Source organism: Pleurodeles waltl, chromosome 3_1, assembly GCF_031143425.1.
Source record: "Pleurodeles waltl isolate 20211129_DDA chromosome 3_1, aPleWal1.hap1.20221129, whole genome shotgun sequence".
NCBI lineage: Eukaryota > Metazoa > Chordata > Amphibia > Caudata > Salamandridae > Pleurodeles > Pleurodeles waltl.
In genome coordinates, this window is record NC_090440.1 from 1819571535 (window position 1) to 1819585827 (window position 14293).

Below are 14293 nucleotides of genomic sequence, written 5' to 3' on the forward strand. Positions count from 1 at the left end.
TGCAGGGAACAGAGATGAAAACTCTGCTTTTTGACAGTGGGACCTGTTTTGACAGGGATAGCTGTCAGAAAGCAGAGTTATGTTTGCTGTGAATTCGCAGCAGCTGTCAAAGCTGCAGCTAAGCTACAGCAAACAGCTGTGTCCCAGAGGTGGGCACCCCAGGACATAGCAGGAGCTGGCCTGGTGTGTGGCAGTCCCCATGACCATCAGTGGCTCCTCGAAATATAGAAAAAGCCCTGGTGGTCCTCAGGGCTGCAGGGCGTCTGAAACTGACCCCCTTTCCATTTTTTTAATATATACCCATTGGAGGTGGTGGTCCCTGGAGCTGCGGGGGCCATGCAACCCACCTGTACACAATTAAACAAATGCCCGGGGGGAGGGAGGGTGTTGGTCCCTGGGGCTTCAAGGGGTCTGAAACGGACCCCCTTTTTATTTTCTTAACATATACCCATTGGAAGTGGGGGTCCCTGGGGCTGGGTGGGCCATGCACCCCCACCTGCACACAATTAAACAAATGCCCTGGGAAGGTGTTTGTCCCTGTGGCTGCAGAGGGCCATGCGCCCCCCCTGCACAAAATTTCTGCCAGGCGGCCACTCCACACTCCAATAAAAGAATGGCAAGCATTGTTTAAAAAAAAAAAAAAATCCCCCGATCTGAGGATCTGCGGCTTATTTTAGTGAAAATTAAAAAAAAAGGTTTTTATCCCTACCACCAGAGCTAAGGGGTCAGGGTGTCTGTACCCTGGGCCCTTTTCCTTTTTTGAAATATTTTATTCTGGAACTCGGTTACCAAGCCCCATGATGGCTGCCAACACTTCCTGGTTGAGATCGGAACGGGTTGCGAATCCTCCGCATCCCTATATATACAAATGTATTTTCCCCTTAAGGTTTAAACAACTACTGAACAGATTTACACCAAAACAAAAACAGTTGGTTTCTGGACCCGTAGCTATGTTTCTGCCAACTTTGGTGCAATTCTGTCCAGTAGTTTTGGCGCTATTGGTGTTCAGAACCCCTCTGGAAAAATTAATAGGGAAAACGTGTTTTGGGACTCCCCCTTTTTCTCTGTCCCCATGGACAGATCACCCTGAAACTTTACGGACAGCAACTGACGTCACTAGCAAATGTTTTTTGGAAAGTTTTGTTAAGATTCATTAAGCAGCGCCAAAGATGTAGGCAAGTAAAAAAACACTTTTTATGTAGAAACTAGGTCCTAACTATAAATACCTAGTGGTGACCGCCAATAGGTTATATATATATATATATATATATATATATATATATATACAAATAATGTACTGCTGGTCGCCTGTTAACGTCAGGACCTATTTTCCATAGAAAAAGTGCTTTTTGTTTTGTGCTGATAACGTGGACACCGTTTGATGAATCTTCACAAAATTTTCTAAATTGGTATGCCACTCACTTCAGCTGCTGCCTTGAAAGTTTCGGGATGATCTGTGAAGCAGGGGATGGGAAAAGGGGGGAGCCCAAAACATATTTTCCCCATGCATTTTCCCATAGGATTTTTAGACACAACTACAGCCTGAACCACTGAACGGAATAACACCAAGTATGGCTGGAAGTTAGATCATGGTGCGCAGATCATGCTTTTTGTTATTTGGTGTAAATCCATTCAGTACTTTTGGAGTTATTAAAGGAATAAGACATTTGTGCAGCTGGGCAGAACCTAAGCACAGAACTCATGGTGAGATCTGATTGGTTGTCAGCACTTCAACCAGGAAGTGCTGACCGCCATCTTAGAGCCAATATATATGACAGCACCCCTTTGAAATGCATTGTAGTGAATGGCAGGTTTTGAGGGTCACAGAAAGGAGAACGTATAAAGGGTGATAACAGTTTTTAGTTACTATATAAATCACTTGTTGATGGTGCCGTGCTAATTTTAGGAACTGTGGTGTGTTCTAAGGTGACTTTACCCTGTGAAAAAGCCTTCTGCAGGGATTTCGTAATTCATGTTTGAGAGAAATCTGCATTCTCATGATTTCCCCATATAGGTTATGGAAGGTGCTAAAGAAGCTAAAATGAGAGCCTATTTTCTGCAAATTCACACGTTCTCAGCCAAATGAGAATGAAGTCTGACATTATCACTAAAACATGTACTTCCAACAGGAGCAGCCTGTCAGTTGATTCCCTTGTGTTCTACTGCTGCCTCCCAGAATGTTCTAAAGTACAGCTAGAGCACTAACAGTCTTACTTATGACAAAAGTGTGGCACGCCTGAAGCCATCTTGGCTGAATCAAACAGGTTAAACTCTATTAAAACATTTTATTTAGAAAGAAACAAAATGAGGGGGTTCATTTTGTCATAGAAATTTTGGTTAGTGTTGTAGAAAAGAAGCATTAGAACATATTTTAAGTGAGTTCTCAAACATCTTCCTCTTCTATGTCATTAAACATTGAGACATGCAGAATGAAATATGCACTTTCAACACCAACAGCAGACTGGAATTTAGTGGGCTTCATAACAAATAAGTCTCCCAAGATGGCCACCAGAGGTAAAAGCATCCAAATGTAGCACAAATATCAACCAAATGTAGCCCAAGCATAGCTCTTTGACTGAAATGTGAAAAAACACTTAGGCCCTCATTACGAGAATAGTGGTCTCAATACTGCCACACTCGCGATGGCGGTCGGACCGCGACAGACAGAGTGGTCCGACCACCCTATTATGACTGTGACAGATGTGCCATGGTCCGACTGCTGGCACCACCAGGTTGCCTCCTGGCGGCAGCCTGGTGGTCTCGGTGATTGTAATCCACCAGGGCTGCGCTGCAAGCAGCACTGCCCTGGGGATTAAGAGTCCCCTTTCTGCCAGCCTTTGCATGGCGGTCTCACCTGGCATGGGCAGTGCAGGGGCCACCATGAACAGCACCTTCGCGTATTTCACTGCCTGAATTACAGGCAGTGAAATGCGCGACAGGTGCTGTTGCACCCGATGCACCACAACATTGCTGCCGGCTCCATTACAAGGCAGCGTCAATGTTGTGGTGACTTTTCTGCTTGGCCAGCGGGTGGAAATGCTGTTTTCTCCCGCTGGCCCCCAGTGTAAGACTCCTAATAGGGCAGCCAGCATACCGCCAGCACTGGTGGTATGCTGGCTGCGGCGGCTTCAGCGGTCTTGATGAAAGACCGTCAAAGCCATAACTACGGCCTTCGTTGTTTGCACTTTTATGTAAATTGACCTTAAAATATTGGAGTGCTTTAAATGAGAACCAGTTACACTATACAATGACACATTTGTTTTGGTTTTAGGCTTGGGGAGTATAAGTGATTTGTCCAGAATCGCAGGATGTCGAGCTGATGACAAAACTCAAACATGGTTTACCAGTTACAAAGTCTACAGCTCTGGCTGTAATGCTACATCCTGTCCCCTAAGTGTAACATATAATAAGTGATCAAATGGATACAAAAAACATAAATACAGCCAATAATTTAAAAGTGCTTTGTTGATATTTGAGAACTCAGAGAATATGCCCTAATTTCAGTTTTTAAGACCCTATCATTTTTATAATTTCTGAAGGAAATTATTTAGATATTACAGTTTTGATTGCATCAAGGTGATGTCACCTTGGTGCCGCACTTTTATAATAAATATAGAATGTTAGCAATCTAGTTATGCCCTAAAGTAACTATAATTTGTGCCCTTGCCATGCATTGCTAATTACCCCAGATATTACATCACTCATGACTTCTTCTATGACATCATTGCTATTATCACTGTAACATTTAGAGTAAAATTATTGATCAAAAAAACTGTGCATGGCAAGAGCATGGGTTATAGATACCTTAGGGCAAGAGTCATAGTTTCTTGAAATAACTCTAACTAGAAAAGCTGAATTTGTATGTTTTTTTAATGTAAAATTTGAATCTAACTATAACATCCATGTAACCGTTGTTTTTTTTTCTAAGTTTTTTTTTAAATTCCTAACACGTTTGCTTTGTTTTTTTCAGTTTCAGTGGATGGATATATATATATATTTATTTATATATATATATATATATATATATATATATAATTTAACACAAAGCACCCACTCAGGCAAGGATACGGTACTTAAGGAAAGATTTTATTTCCTTCATGACGCGTTTCGGACGATCCAACGGCCTTGCTCACACAATCACCTTGTTGTGCACTTCTCATAAAATACACATTTAATATATAAAGAGACTACAGACTTGCATCCCGATCTATCTTTCACATTTTTGTGAGCGCCATCTTAGTATATCGCTTATTTCATTCTGATATACAACTAACAGTACTGGGGATCGTAGTCTGTCCTTCAACATTACATATCGATTGTTCATCCAATGTTATTCGATTTACAAAAAAGAAATATAAACATATGCATGATGGAGTCATCTAAATTACATTTCCCATTGGCAATACTTGCAATGAGCACTTGTATAAACACCATTTTAGTGAAAATCACTTGTTTATCTTTCCCTATAGCTCAAAGTATCAGGATTCATGATCCACCCTTATTCCTTTGTATCAATCGCCTACACAAAACTTTTTTGACAAACATTATTATACAGTTCACAATATTTGGCTCGATAGAATTTCAATGACGGAATCATATGCACTACCTACTCTGTAGGTCTAAAACTATGTTATTACTCTCTACTAATTTGTAATCCATCACACAAAAATGATATCATACCATCTGTTAACCTGCAGGTAGAATATATGCATGTCCCCAGTCATATCATTGCTTGTTTGATAAACACTCTCATATCTCAGAAACTGTATAATGACCCCAATACTTATATTTTCCATCAATATATTATATCAGATATATCTCATCTGCAGTCTTCTTTGAAAAAACCTCTCAATTATATCTGTCATCTCCCACAATAAAAAATAACCTGTGCTATCTAATTTACACCAAACCCAACGTGATAAGAAGGATAAAAAAAACATATCAAAAGAAAAAAAGTTATTTAAAAAGAACTGACTTGCCATAAAGAAAGCATCCTACAATCGAATAATTCATTAATCAGCAATTGCTTGGCTGACACATCATTCTAGAAAATGTCCTGGTTGTATTTATCTACTGATGTAGATGTGCACTTAGACCATCATCGAGATTAAGCCCACTTGGCATCAGGGTTTGTAGATCTATAATATTCTCTGACTCTCTTTTCTGTAGCTGTGCTACTCGATTACCCCCCTTGGGTTAATCGGAATCTGTTCAATGCCATTGAATAACAATTTTGTGCGATCGCTCAAATGATATTCCTCAAAGTGTCATGCTACAGGATACTTTTGATCACCATGTTCTATGGCACGCATGTGCTCCAGATCTTGTTTCTTCACTGTACACGTTGTGCTACCCACATACCTCATAGAGCAAGGACACTCCAACACATATATCACATACTGTGTACTGCACGTTATGAATTGTTTGGCCGTGTATGTGTACCAAAGGTTGTATACTCCTTTTAAATCTGACTAGCTTTACATGCTTTCCACTTTCTACATGGGAAGAAACCTTGTAATCCAAATCTAGTATCCATTTACAGTGATATCACTGTGTACCAGAGCATCACATAATAATCTAGCCTTACGAAACGTAATGCTAGGTCTCTCTCGTAACTTGGGACCCACAATGTTGTCATTCTTCACAATGTCCCAATATTTGGACACACTTCTCTTAACAGCTCTTGCATTATTGTTGTATGTCAGAATTAATCTAGTTGTTGGATTTTAATTCATCTTAGATGTCCTCTCATTGGAAAACAGAATTTTATCTCTGGACGTGCAGTCCACCTTTCTACTAGCTTCAAGTAATACCCAATTAGGGTATCCCCTGTCTTTAAATCCCTGTATCATAATCTGTTTTTCAATTTCATAATCTTTATCTGTACTGCAATTCCCCCTAGCTCTTAAGAGTTAACTATAAGGTATACTCCATTTGAGATTATTGAGTTGTCGACTCATGTTAAGTAGATAAAAGGGAGGAAGGGATGCAAAAGAAAGAAAGAAGCAAACACAGGTTAAAATTGGGGGATTGAGTCATAGGCACCACAATAGGAGAAAGGTATACAAGAAAAACATGAGTCAATGTGTTGAGACCTTTCCTTAACCCGAGAACCCTGTGTCCAACAGTGAGCAAATTGGGGAGATGCTGCACAGGCAAATACAGGAGTTAACGTCCTATGGCAGTGAAAATAAGGAATTGCCCTTGACACAAAAACACAGATCTTGAAGTAAGGAGCTACGTCTTCACTTACCATTGATGTTTTACTTGAATGTAGTACACATTTATTTCCATGTAAGTATATATCTATTACATCAGCTCATGTTTAAAGTAAACATTAACATTAATCTATTTCACATAAGTTCAGGTTTAAAATAACCATTAACATCTGATCTATTAATCTTCCTTATCAGAAAATACAACTACAACTACAAGATCTGAAGATGGGCATTATGCAAGAACAGATTATGCAGGTATGAATTTTTGAACTTTCAAGAAACTGTGTACATATTTCAACATGGCATAGTAGCATTAATGAAGCACAAAAGCACATTTTCCCTTTCAGTTTATGTGAGGGGACATTATAAATTCAAAAGGTAATGGTTATTCATTCATTTTGTTTTAAATTATTCCCAATAGGAATGGTAACAATTGTATTATTTATATCTATCTATGTGTGTGGTTATTCATTCATTTTGTTTTAAATTATCCCCAATAGGAAGGGTAATAATTGTATTATTCATATCTATCCATGTGTGTGTGTGCGTGTACATATATATATGTATATATATAAACACACACGCACACACACATATACGCACGCGCTTATATATAATTGTTTATGCTGGCATTAAAACGCCATACTCATTATGCACCTTTCCATGTTTTAATTGTGACGAGGGTAGTAAACTTTAAAAAGGTCAGACAAATCACTTGTTCTAGCGTGTTTCTTATCTCCACCAATCACAGGATGGCTACTAGTAATTCAGCTTCAAATATTAGTCAGTACATCGCACAGTATCTATTTATCAGGTGTTGCACGGCTTGTGTTTACTGAACATATCAAGTATCACAAAGAGAGCTGAGGCCTATTTATCATTAAACTATCATGGTGATAGTGCATTTCGATGTTGCATTTTCAATGCTAGTAGAGCAAATGTTTACTTTTGACATGCTCATGTACTCATATCCTTACAAGAGGCTTTGCGTTTTTATCCCTTGTGGGTGTCAACAACACGATCTCTGAGACAAGGCTATAGTTGTGCACACCAAACACACTGCATTACTTGTAGTTAAAATAATTTGAAGATAAAGCTCACAAGAGCATGGCAATTATTTAGGCAAGCAAACTCAAACACAGTGTTTCCACAAAATAATTAAGTTACGTTCAATTTACCTTACTACAACCTTTTAAGAAAATTAGAAAATAGGTGCCAAGTGCAGCTTTTCTTGCTAAATGTTCTGTATATTCTCTCTAGTGTATAAAGGGATTAAATGTCAGCACTGGTACCAGTTTCTAAGTGAAAGATTTACAAAGACTTATTACATGTTGGTTGATAGAGGGGGGGGGGGGCATTTGCCGTATGTGGTAAACACCATTTCTCCAGGGCAAAGTTATGCAGATTTGTACAGTGCACTATCACTTGGGAGGGTATCCTGGCGCTGAGCAGGTGTGAATCTGGGCAAAGACAGAGGGGGTCATTCTGACCCTGGCGGTCATTGACTGCCAGGGCCAACGACCACGGAAGCACCGCCAACAGGCTGGCTGTGCTTCCTGGCCAATTCTGACCGCGGCGGTAAAGCCGCGGTCAGAAAAGGGAAACCGGCGGTTTCCCGCCGGTTTTCCCCTGGCCAAAGGAATCCTGCAGCGCCGCCATGGGGATTCCGACCCCCTTCCTGCCAGCCTGTTCCTGGCGGTTTACACTGCCAGGAAGAGGCTGGCGGGAACGGGTGTCGTGGGGCCCCCTAACAGGGCCCCATTAAGATTTTCAGTGTCTGCTTGGCAGACACTGAAAATCGCGACGGGTGCAACTGCACCCGTCGCACCCCAGCAAATCCGCCGGCTCCATTCGGAGCCGGCTTCATTTTTGCTGGGGCTTTCCCGCTGGGCCGGCGGGAAAGTTAGAATGGTCCCCGCGGTCATTTGACCGCGGGCGGTGTTTGGGCGGTTTCCGCCCGGCGGGGTCGGAATGACCCCCAGAGTCTTTTGGAACTACTCAAAAAGCCAGGACTTCAGTTTCTTGCTGAATTCAAGAAGTGAAGAGGAGCCTCTTATATGTAGCAGCAAATCATTCTAAGCTTTAGGAGCGGTGTAGGGGAAGGCTCAATGACTTTCGACATGTGTTAAATCCCTCCTTTTGTAAGTTTACAACAGGAAAATGAAAAATGTGGAATTGGTTTTTAACACATCAAATTCTGCATGTTTGACTTTTCTCTGGACCTTTTCCCCTGATAAAATATGGTAAGTTTGACCAGCCACAAATTATCAGAGGAAATCTGGGAAGGTGTGATCAGTATCACACAACTCATAATTCCAAGCCCTCTGCAAACACGTTTTACACAAAGGTCCGAATTTAGTCCTTAACTCATAATGAGGGCCTAAGTATAAGTTCTGGTGTTGAAGCATCTTATGCTCAGCAGCCTTTAGATATGAAACAGTGTCAAACATGCCAACATTTTAGACGAGGAATGCATGGACGTCATTTAGGAGTCGCCAGGGGTTGCAGGTGTAACCCCTGGCTTGCCTCTTGTGATCCCTGGCACTGCCTTTGCGACACTTTTCATATCCTTGCCTGGAATTCTGGTGCAGCTGGTACTAATGGACGGTGGCTGGGGTTCCACTTTACTGGCTTTCTGTCCATTTTTTATTTCACAAACATTGAATAATATTATTCACTATCAGTATAATAAAAATGAAATACAATTAGCTGGAATCTGGAAGCAAAGGAAAGTACAAAAATGCTGTAAAATATATGTTGTATGCATGTTTGCTGGTGAGTGTGTGGATGTGAGTGACAGTGTGTATGTGTAAGCATATATGTGTGTGCCTAAGTAAGAATTAAGTGGCGTCTGATGTCATTTGCACTGCCCCTGACATTTTGGTTTATTGACACCCGTGGAGGATTGGGACATTTAAGTATAAGTAATCGGGAAAATGTATTTCTCCTATTAATAAAATTCAAGCAGCGACAACTTCAAGCGAGAGACTGTCAAAACAAACCATTGTTTGCTTAAATCGGGTCTATTGGCATATGTGCAATACTCATATGGCTTGAAACTGCCTGTGAGTCAAAGAGGAATCACTCTTTGTGGCAGTAGTGAGTCAGCTAAGTTGATGGCCACAAACTGAGACCGACTGCCATGGGGTAATTTTAACAGCATCTCCCTGCATCGGGGAATGCAAGAATATGCCTTAGTAAAAGAATATTTTCCTTGTAAACGCATAGGGGGTATCCCTATTAAAATAATGTGTTTAGAAGACAAAAGTGCGTTCATTATGTTTCAAACCTTAAATACGATTTTTACTCGGGTTTCTGCTGGTTAAGGAGGTAGGAGAGGCACAATTTCTTCCAGAACCATAGTGTTCTTCGCTATTTAGTTCTGAAAATGGAATGCAACCCCAGTAGCCTGACGCATAAACTACCTGACAACACAGCATGCCCAGGCTCCTCTGTTATTTGATAATGACTGTTCCAAAGAGCTGCAGTTCCTTTGAAATAAAATCACATAACTAGATTTGCAGATTTTTAAGTTGTGACAAGTGCCCATTATGGGGAAGACTAATAGCACTGGCATGTTCGGTGCAGTTTTTACATTGCAGCTCTTCTAAGGTGTCTCAGTCCTGACATACAATACATGTACATTACCACTGGAAAAGGTAGCCAATTCGAACAACTATTGTGAAGAGAGGGTGTGGCTGTTTGTATGGAAATTTGCAAAAAATCTTTCTATAAATCAAGGTTGTGTTTACAATGTTTTATAAGGCAGGGTGCGTTCATTAATTTAGGCGAATGGAAGTATAAATGTATCACTGTCTCTCTTTAAGTTATTTTATGTCAAGGACTACTTCTAAGTAGAATTAACTCAGTTTCATTTTCAGCGTACTACCACAGTGCCCATTCCGTTGAATGGGAAACGTAGCATAATTTACACATACGGAAAATGCAGATAAAATATCCTTACAACCCATGAACGTAAATATACACTTTTCAGTGTATTTGCTTAACTCCTGCTCTCCTCCCTATCCCTAAAATAACGTGCTAGATTCCTAAAGTAACGTGCCAGATCTTGAAAGGTGATATGACATAGGTAGTCATACTCGCTGCTCTGACAATAGCACTGTACTTTACGATCACTGAGCTGGCTGCTCGGGGGGGGAGGGGGGAAGTGTAAGCTGAGAGAACTGCATTTAAAGCAGTGTGTCGGAAAAAGGCCAGATTGCGGAAAGCTGGTGGTTTCAGGCATGCTGTGAAATACTAGAAGCCATAGGTTTATTTGGCTTTGTGCAGCACTGCTTAAACAAGCATAAACCTAAGCCAATAGTTTTCGGGTTTAATGGGCTAAGCTATTGGCTGTGTCAATTATTCTGGGCAATGGCACACACACATTTACATGCAGTAAGATTCATGCAAGCATACAAAGCAATCCTGAAGTGGGTTTGCCATTAAAGAAAACTCATTCCAAGATGTTTTCAGATACACACACATAGATTGCGATTCATATGTGTGTGTAGTGACGTGCGTTCTGACGTGCACATATGTGCATGTGTCATGATCAGGGTCACTGGAATTATGCAACAGTCTAGTGTCAAATTATGCAGCAGGTTTGAGTAAATAATACTGCATGAAAAGGAAAATTATGCAGCGTAATGTGGCACATTTTGTGATAGCATCACTATTTTGTCATTTGTACACTTGTTAACACTGCCTGGACATTGATTGCACCTCATTAGTACCAGTTTGCCCCCTGTTAGACCTGACAGCCTTAGGGTGGTCACCCCAAACTTTTTGCCTGCCTCCCTCCACTTTTTGGACACTGTTTTTGCTGGTTTTTAGACTCTGCGCACTTTGCCACTGCTAACCAGTGCTAAAGTGCATATGCTTGCTCCCTTTAAACATGGTAACCTTGGATCACACCAAATTGGACTATTTGATTTAATATAAGAAACATAAATGTGACCAGTCAAGCTTTGCAATGATGCCTTCCAATATGCTGCAGCACGTGTTGCTGCTTTTTTAGTACCATTTGAACTAGAAACAAAATACTTTTTTTGTTACAATATGCAGCAGATGATGGATTATATGGCAGATGCGGCAATTACATAATTATGCAAAAACACCACAGCCACACACTTGCATAATTCCAAGAGCCCTTATCATGATCCATTGAGGGCATTTGTAGTATGCGATTCTAATATGGCTGAAGGGCATGCTAGAGCACTTAATTAAAATGTAAAAAAAAGTGAAAAATGCCACACCAAGAGCAAAAAAAGTATTTAGCAGCTGCCAGGCTCTTGCAAACAAAATAAAATAAAAAATATATATAAAATGGGGAGTGGACTGTGAAGTGGCGTGAGGATCATCGGGGAGTAGGAGAGTTAAAATAATGCAGAAACAGGAGGAAAAAGATAAAGGGGGAGCAAGAGCAAGGAACCAAATACACTTTCATTGAGTGCTTAAAACACAATTGAAGAGTGGAAGGGTATAACTCATTCAATCAGAACTCTGTTTCCCTGAAACGGTCCCTAAGTAAAGTAATCAAATAAAGAGCAGCCAAGCAAGGTAGACACCACGGCCAACTAATCATGAGTAAGACCCTGATCTCAGTCTAAGTATATCATAGACATGGGAAAGAATAGACCTGCCCACAGACAGCCAAATCTGTCTACAGACAAAACCTAAAAAAGGAGATGCCTCAGAAAAGGTTTGTTTCTGTGTACGCATAAAAGAATGTGGACTACACTACCTGTAGTATTAAGTATAGAATCTCTCCAGTTTTCCTCCACAGGAGGGTTCTGGTGGTGCTGGTGGTCCTAATCTGCCAGGGCAGCGCTGCAAGCAGTGCTGCCCTGGGGATTACGACCCCCCTTTCCACCAGCGGTTACATGGCAGTAACCCCACCATTAAAAGGCAGGTGGAGAGAGAGTGCAGGGTGCCCCAGTGGGCAGTGCAGGGCCCTCCGGGTCAGTCCCGTTGCAAAGTTCCCTGTCTGATTTGCAGACGGTGAACTTCGCCATGGGTGCTGGTGCACCCTACGCACTACAGTATTGCTGCTGGCTGTTTTATGAGCCGGTGACAATGCTTTAGGCCATTTCCCACTGGGCTGGGGGCAGAAACTCTGTTTCCACCTGCTGACTCAGCGGGAAACTCGTAATGGGGGTGGCAAGGAGGCAGCTGCTCTGGCGGCAACCTACCTGTCGGGACTTCGGCGGATGGCCTTTTCCATCCGCTGAAGTCATAATGACCACCTCATTCTTTAAAAATAGCAACGAGACATGAAATGATCAGGAAAGTTATCTATATTTATTACATTTCTATTTGCATACTTTAAGCGCATTAAGAAGGTGCACACATTTCTGCAGGCTGGCAAAAAATAAATTTAAGCTCTATGTCAGAATATCAATTTACTAATATTATATTAAAGCTTCTTGTTGTCAAAATATAAAATACAAACCTATAGACTATAAAAAAAATTACCAAGTTAGTGACATTTTAACATTAAACTATTCTTGTAATTGTACACAAAGACTGTCACTCAGAATCTGTTTGCTTATTTTTATAAAACTCTTAGAGTATATGTTTTCAGTAGTGATACTAAAGATGTCTTATTTGTATACATTTTATAAATAATTTCTTTCAATTATTGAAAGGAAATTTAGGAAAATATATTTAATGTAAACAATTATATTACTTTTTGAAAACAACTATTTTTAATAAAAATTAAGTATAATAAATAATTAAGATAAACTACTTTGAACATACATTTCTGAGTTCTGAAGCAGTTCCAAGGGAGCTTAGGCACTGATGTGAGTCTTTGAGATGGGTCCAATCCATGGAGTAGAGGCAATGTGCCTGTTCTCTATGGGTTTGTGATATGCAGCGGATGTGATACAATGGTTCCACTGGATCCACAGATGCTACCAGAGCACCTTTGGCCCACTTCTAAGGGTCCGGGACTCAGGTTGCACCACTTGGTAGGGTAGACTCACATATGTCAAAGTCCAGGTACAATGTGGTTGAAAGTCTGTTATGTCTTGGAGACTTCAGATTAGGAGGACAGTCAACTACCCTTGGAGTACTCTGGGTTCTGGAGTCAGGAAATGCAAGTTCGGTTCTTGTCTCCCAAGGAAGACAGCAGCAGGTCAGCACAGCAGGACAGCAGTCCTTCAGAAAAGCAGCCCAACAGAGTGCCAGTCCTTTCAGCAGCCCAGCAGTCCTACTTCCTGGCAGAGTATCTACAGGTCAAGAGTGTACTGAAGTGGTGCTGCCTTTAAAGTGGGTAGAAGCTTCTACAGGGAGTGCAGAATTATTAGGCAAGTTGTATTTTTGAGGATTAATTTTATTATTGAACAACAACCATGTTCTCAATGAACCCAAAAAACTCATTAATATCAAAGCTGAATATTTTTGGAAGTAGTTTTTAGTTTGTTTTTAGTTTTAGCTATGTTGGGGGATATCTGTGTGTGCAGGTGACTATTACTGTGCATAATTATTAGGCAACTCAACAAAAAAAAATATATACCCATTTCAATTACTTATTATTACCAGTGAAACCAATATAACATCTCAACATTCACAAATATACATTTCTGACATTCAAAAACAAAACAACAAAAAAATCAGTGACCAATATAGCCACCTTTCTTTGCAAGGACACTCAAAAGCCTGCCATCCATGGATTCTGTCAGTGTTTTGATCTGTTCACCATCAACATTGCGTGCAGCAGCAACCACAGCCTCCCAGACACTGTTCAGAGAGGTGTACTGTTTTCCCTCCTTGTAAATCTCACATTTGATGATGGACCACAGGTTCTCAATGGGGTTCAGATCAGGTGAAGAAGGAGGCCATGTCATTAGATTTCCTTCTTTTATACCCTTTCTTGCCAGCCACGCTGTGGAGTACTTGGACGCGTGTGATGGAGCATTGTCCTGCATGAAAATCATGTTTTTCTTGAAGGATGCAGACTTCTTCCTGTACCACTGCTTGAAGAAGGTGTCTTCCAGGAACTGGCAGTAGGACTGGGAGTTGAGCTTGACTCCATCCTCAACCCGAAAAGGCCCCACAAGCTCATCTTT

The 14293-nt window shown here is 40.8% G+C and overlaps 1 protein-coding gene across 1 annotated transcript in view; it reads left to right on the forward strand.

Annotated features, from left to right (window-relative positions):
- The window catches only part of TMEFF2 (transmembrane protein with EGF like and two follistatin like domains 2), a 752439-nt gene that overhangs the window by 541930 nt on the left and 196216 nt on the right, over window positions 1-14293 (forward strand). The window contains exon 7 of the mRNA XM_069225869.1: window positions 6414-6473. Within this exon, the coding sequence (XP_069081970.1) occupies window positions 6414-6473 (60 nt within the window). The remainder of the gene's footprint in view (window positions 1-6413; window positions 6474-14293) is intronic.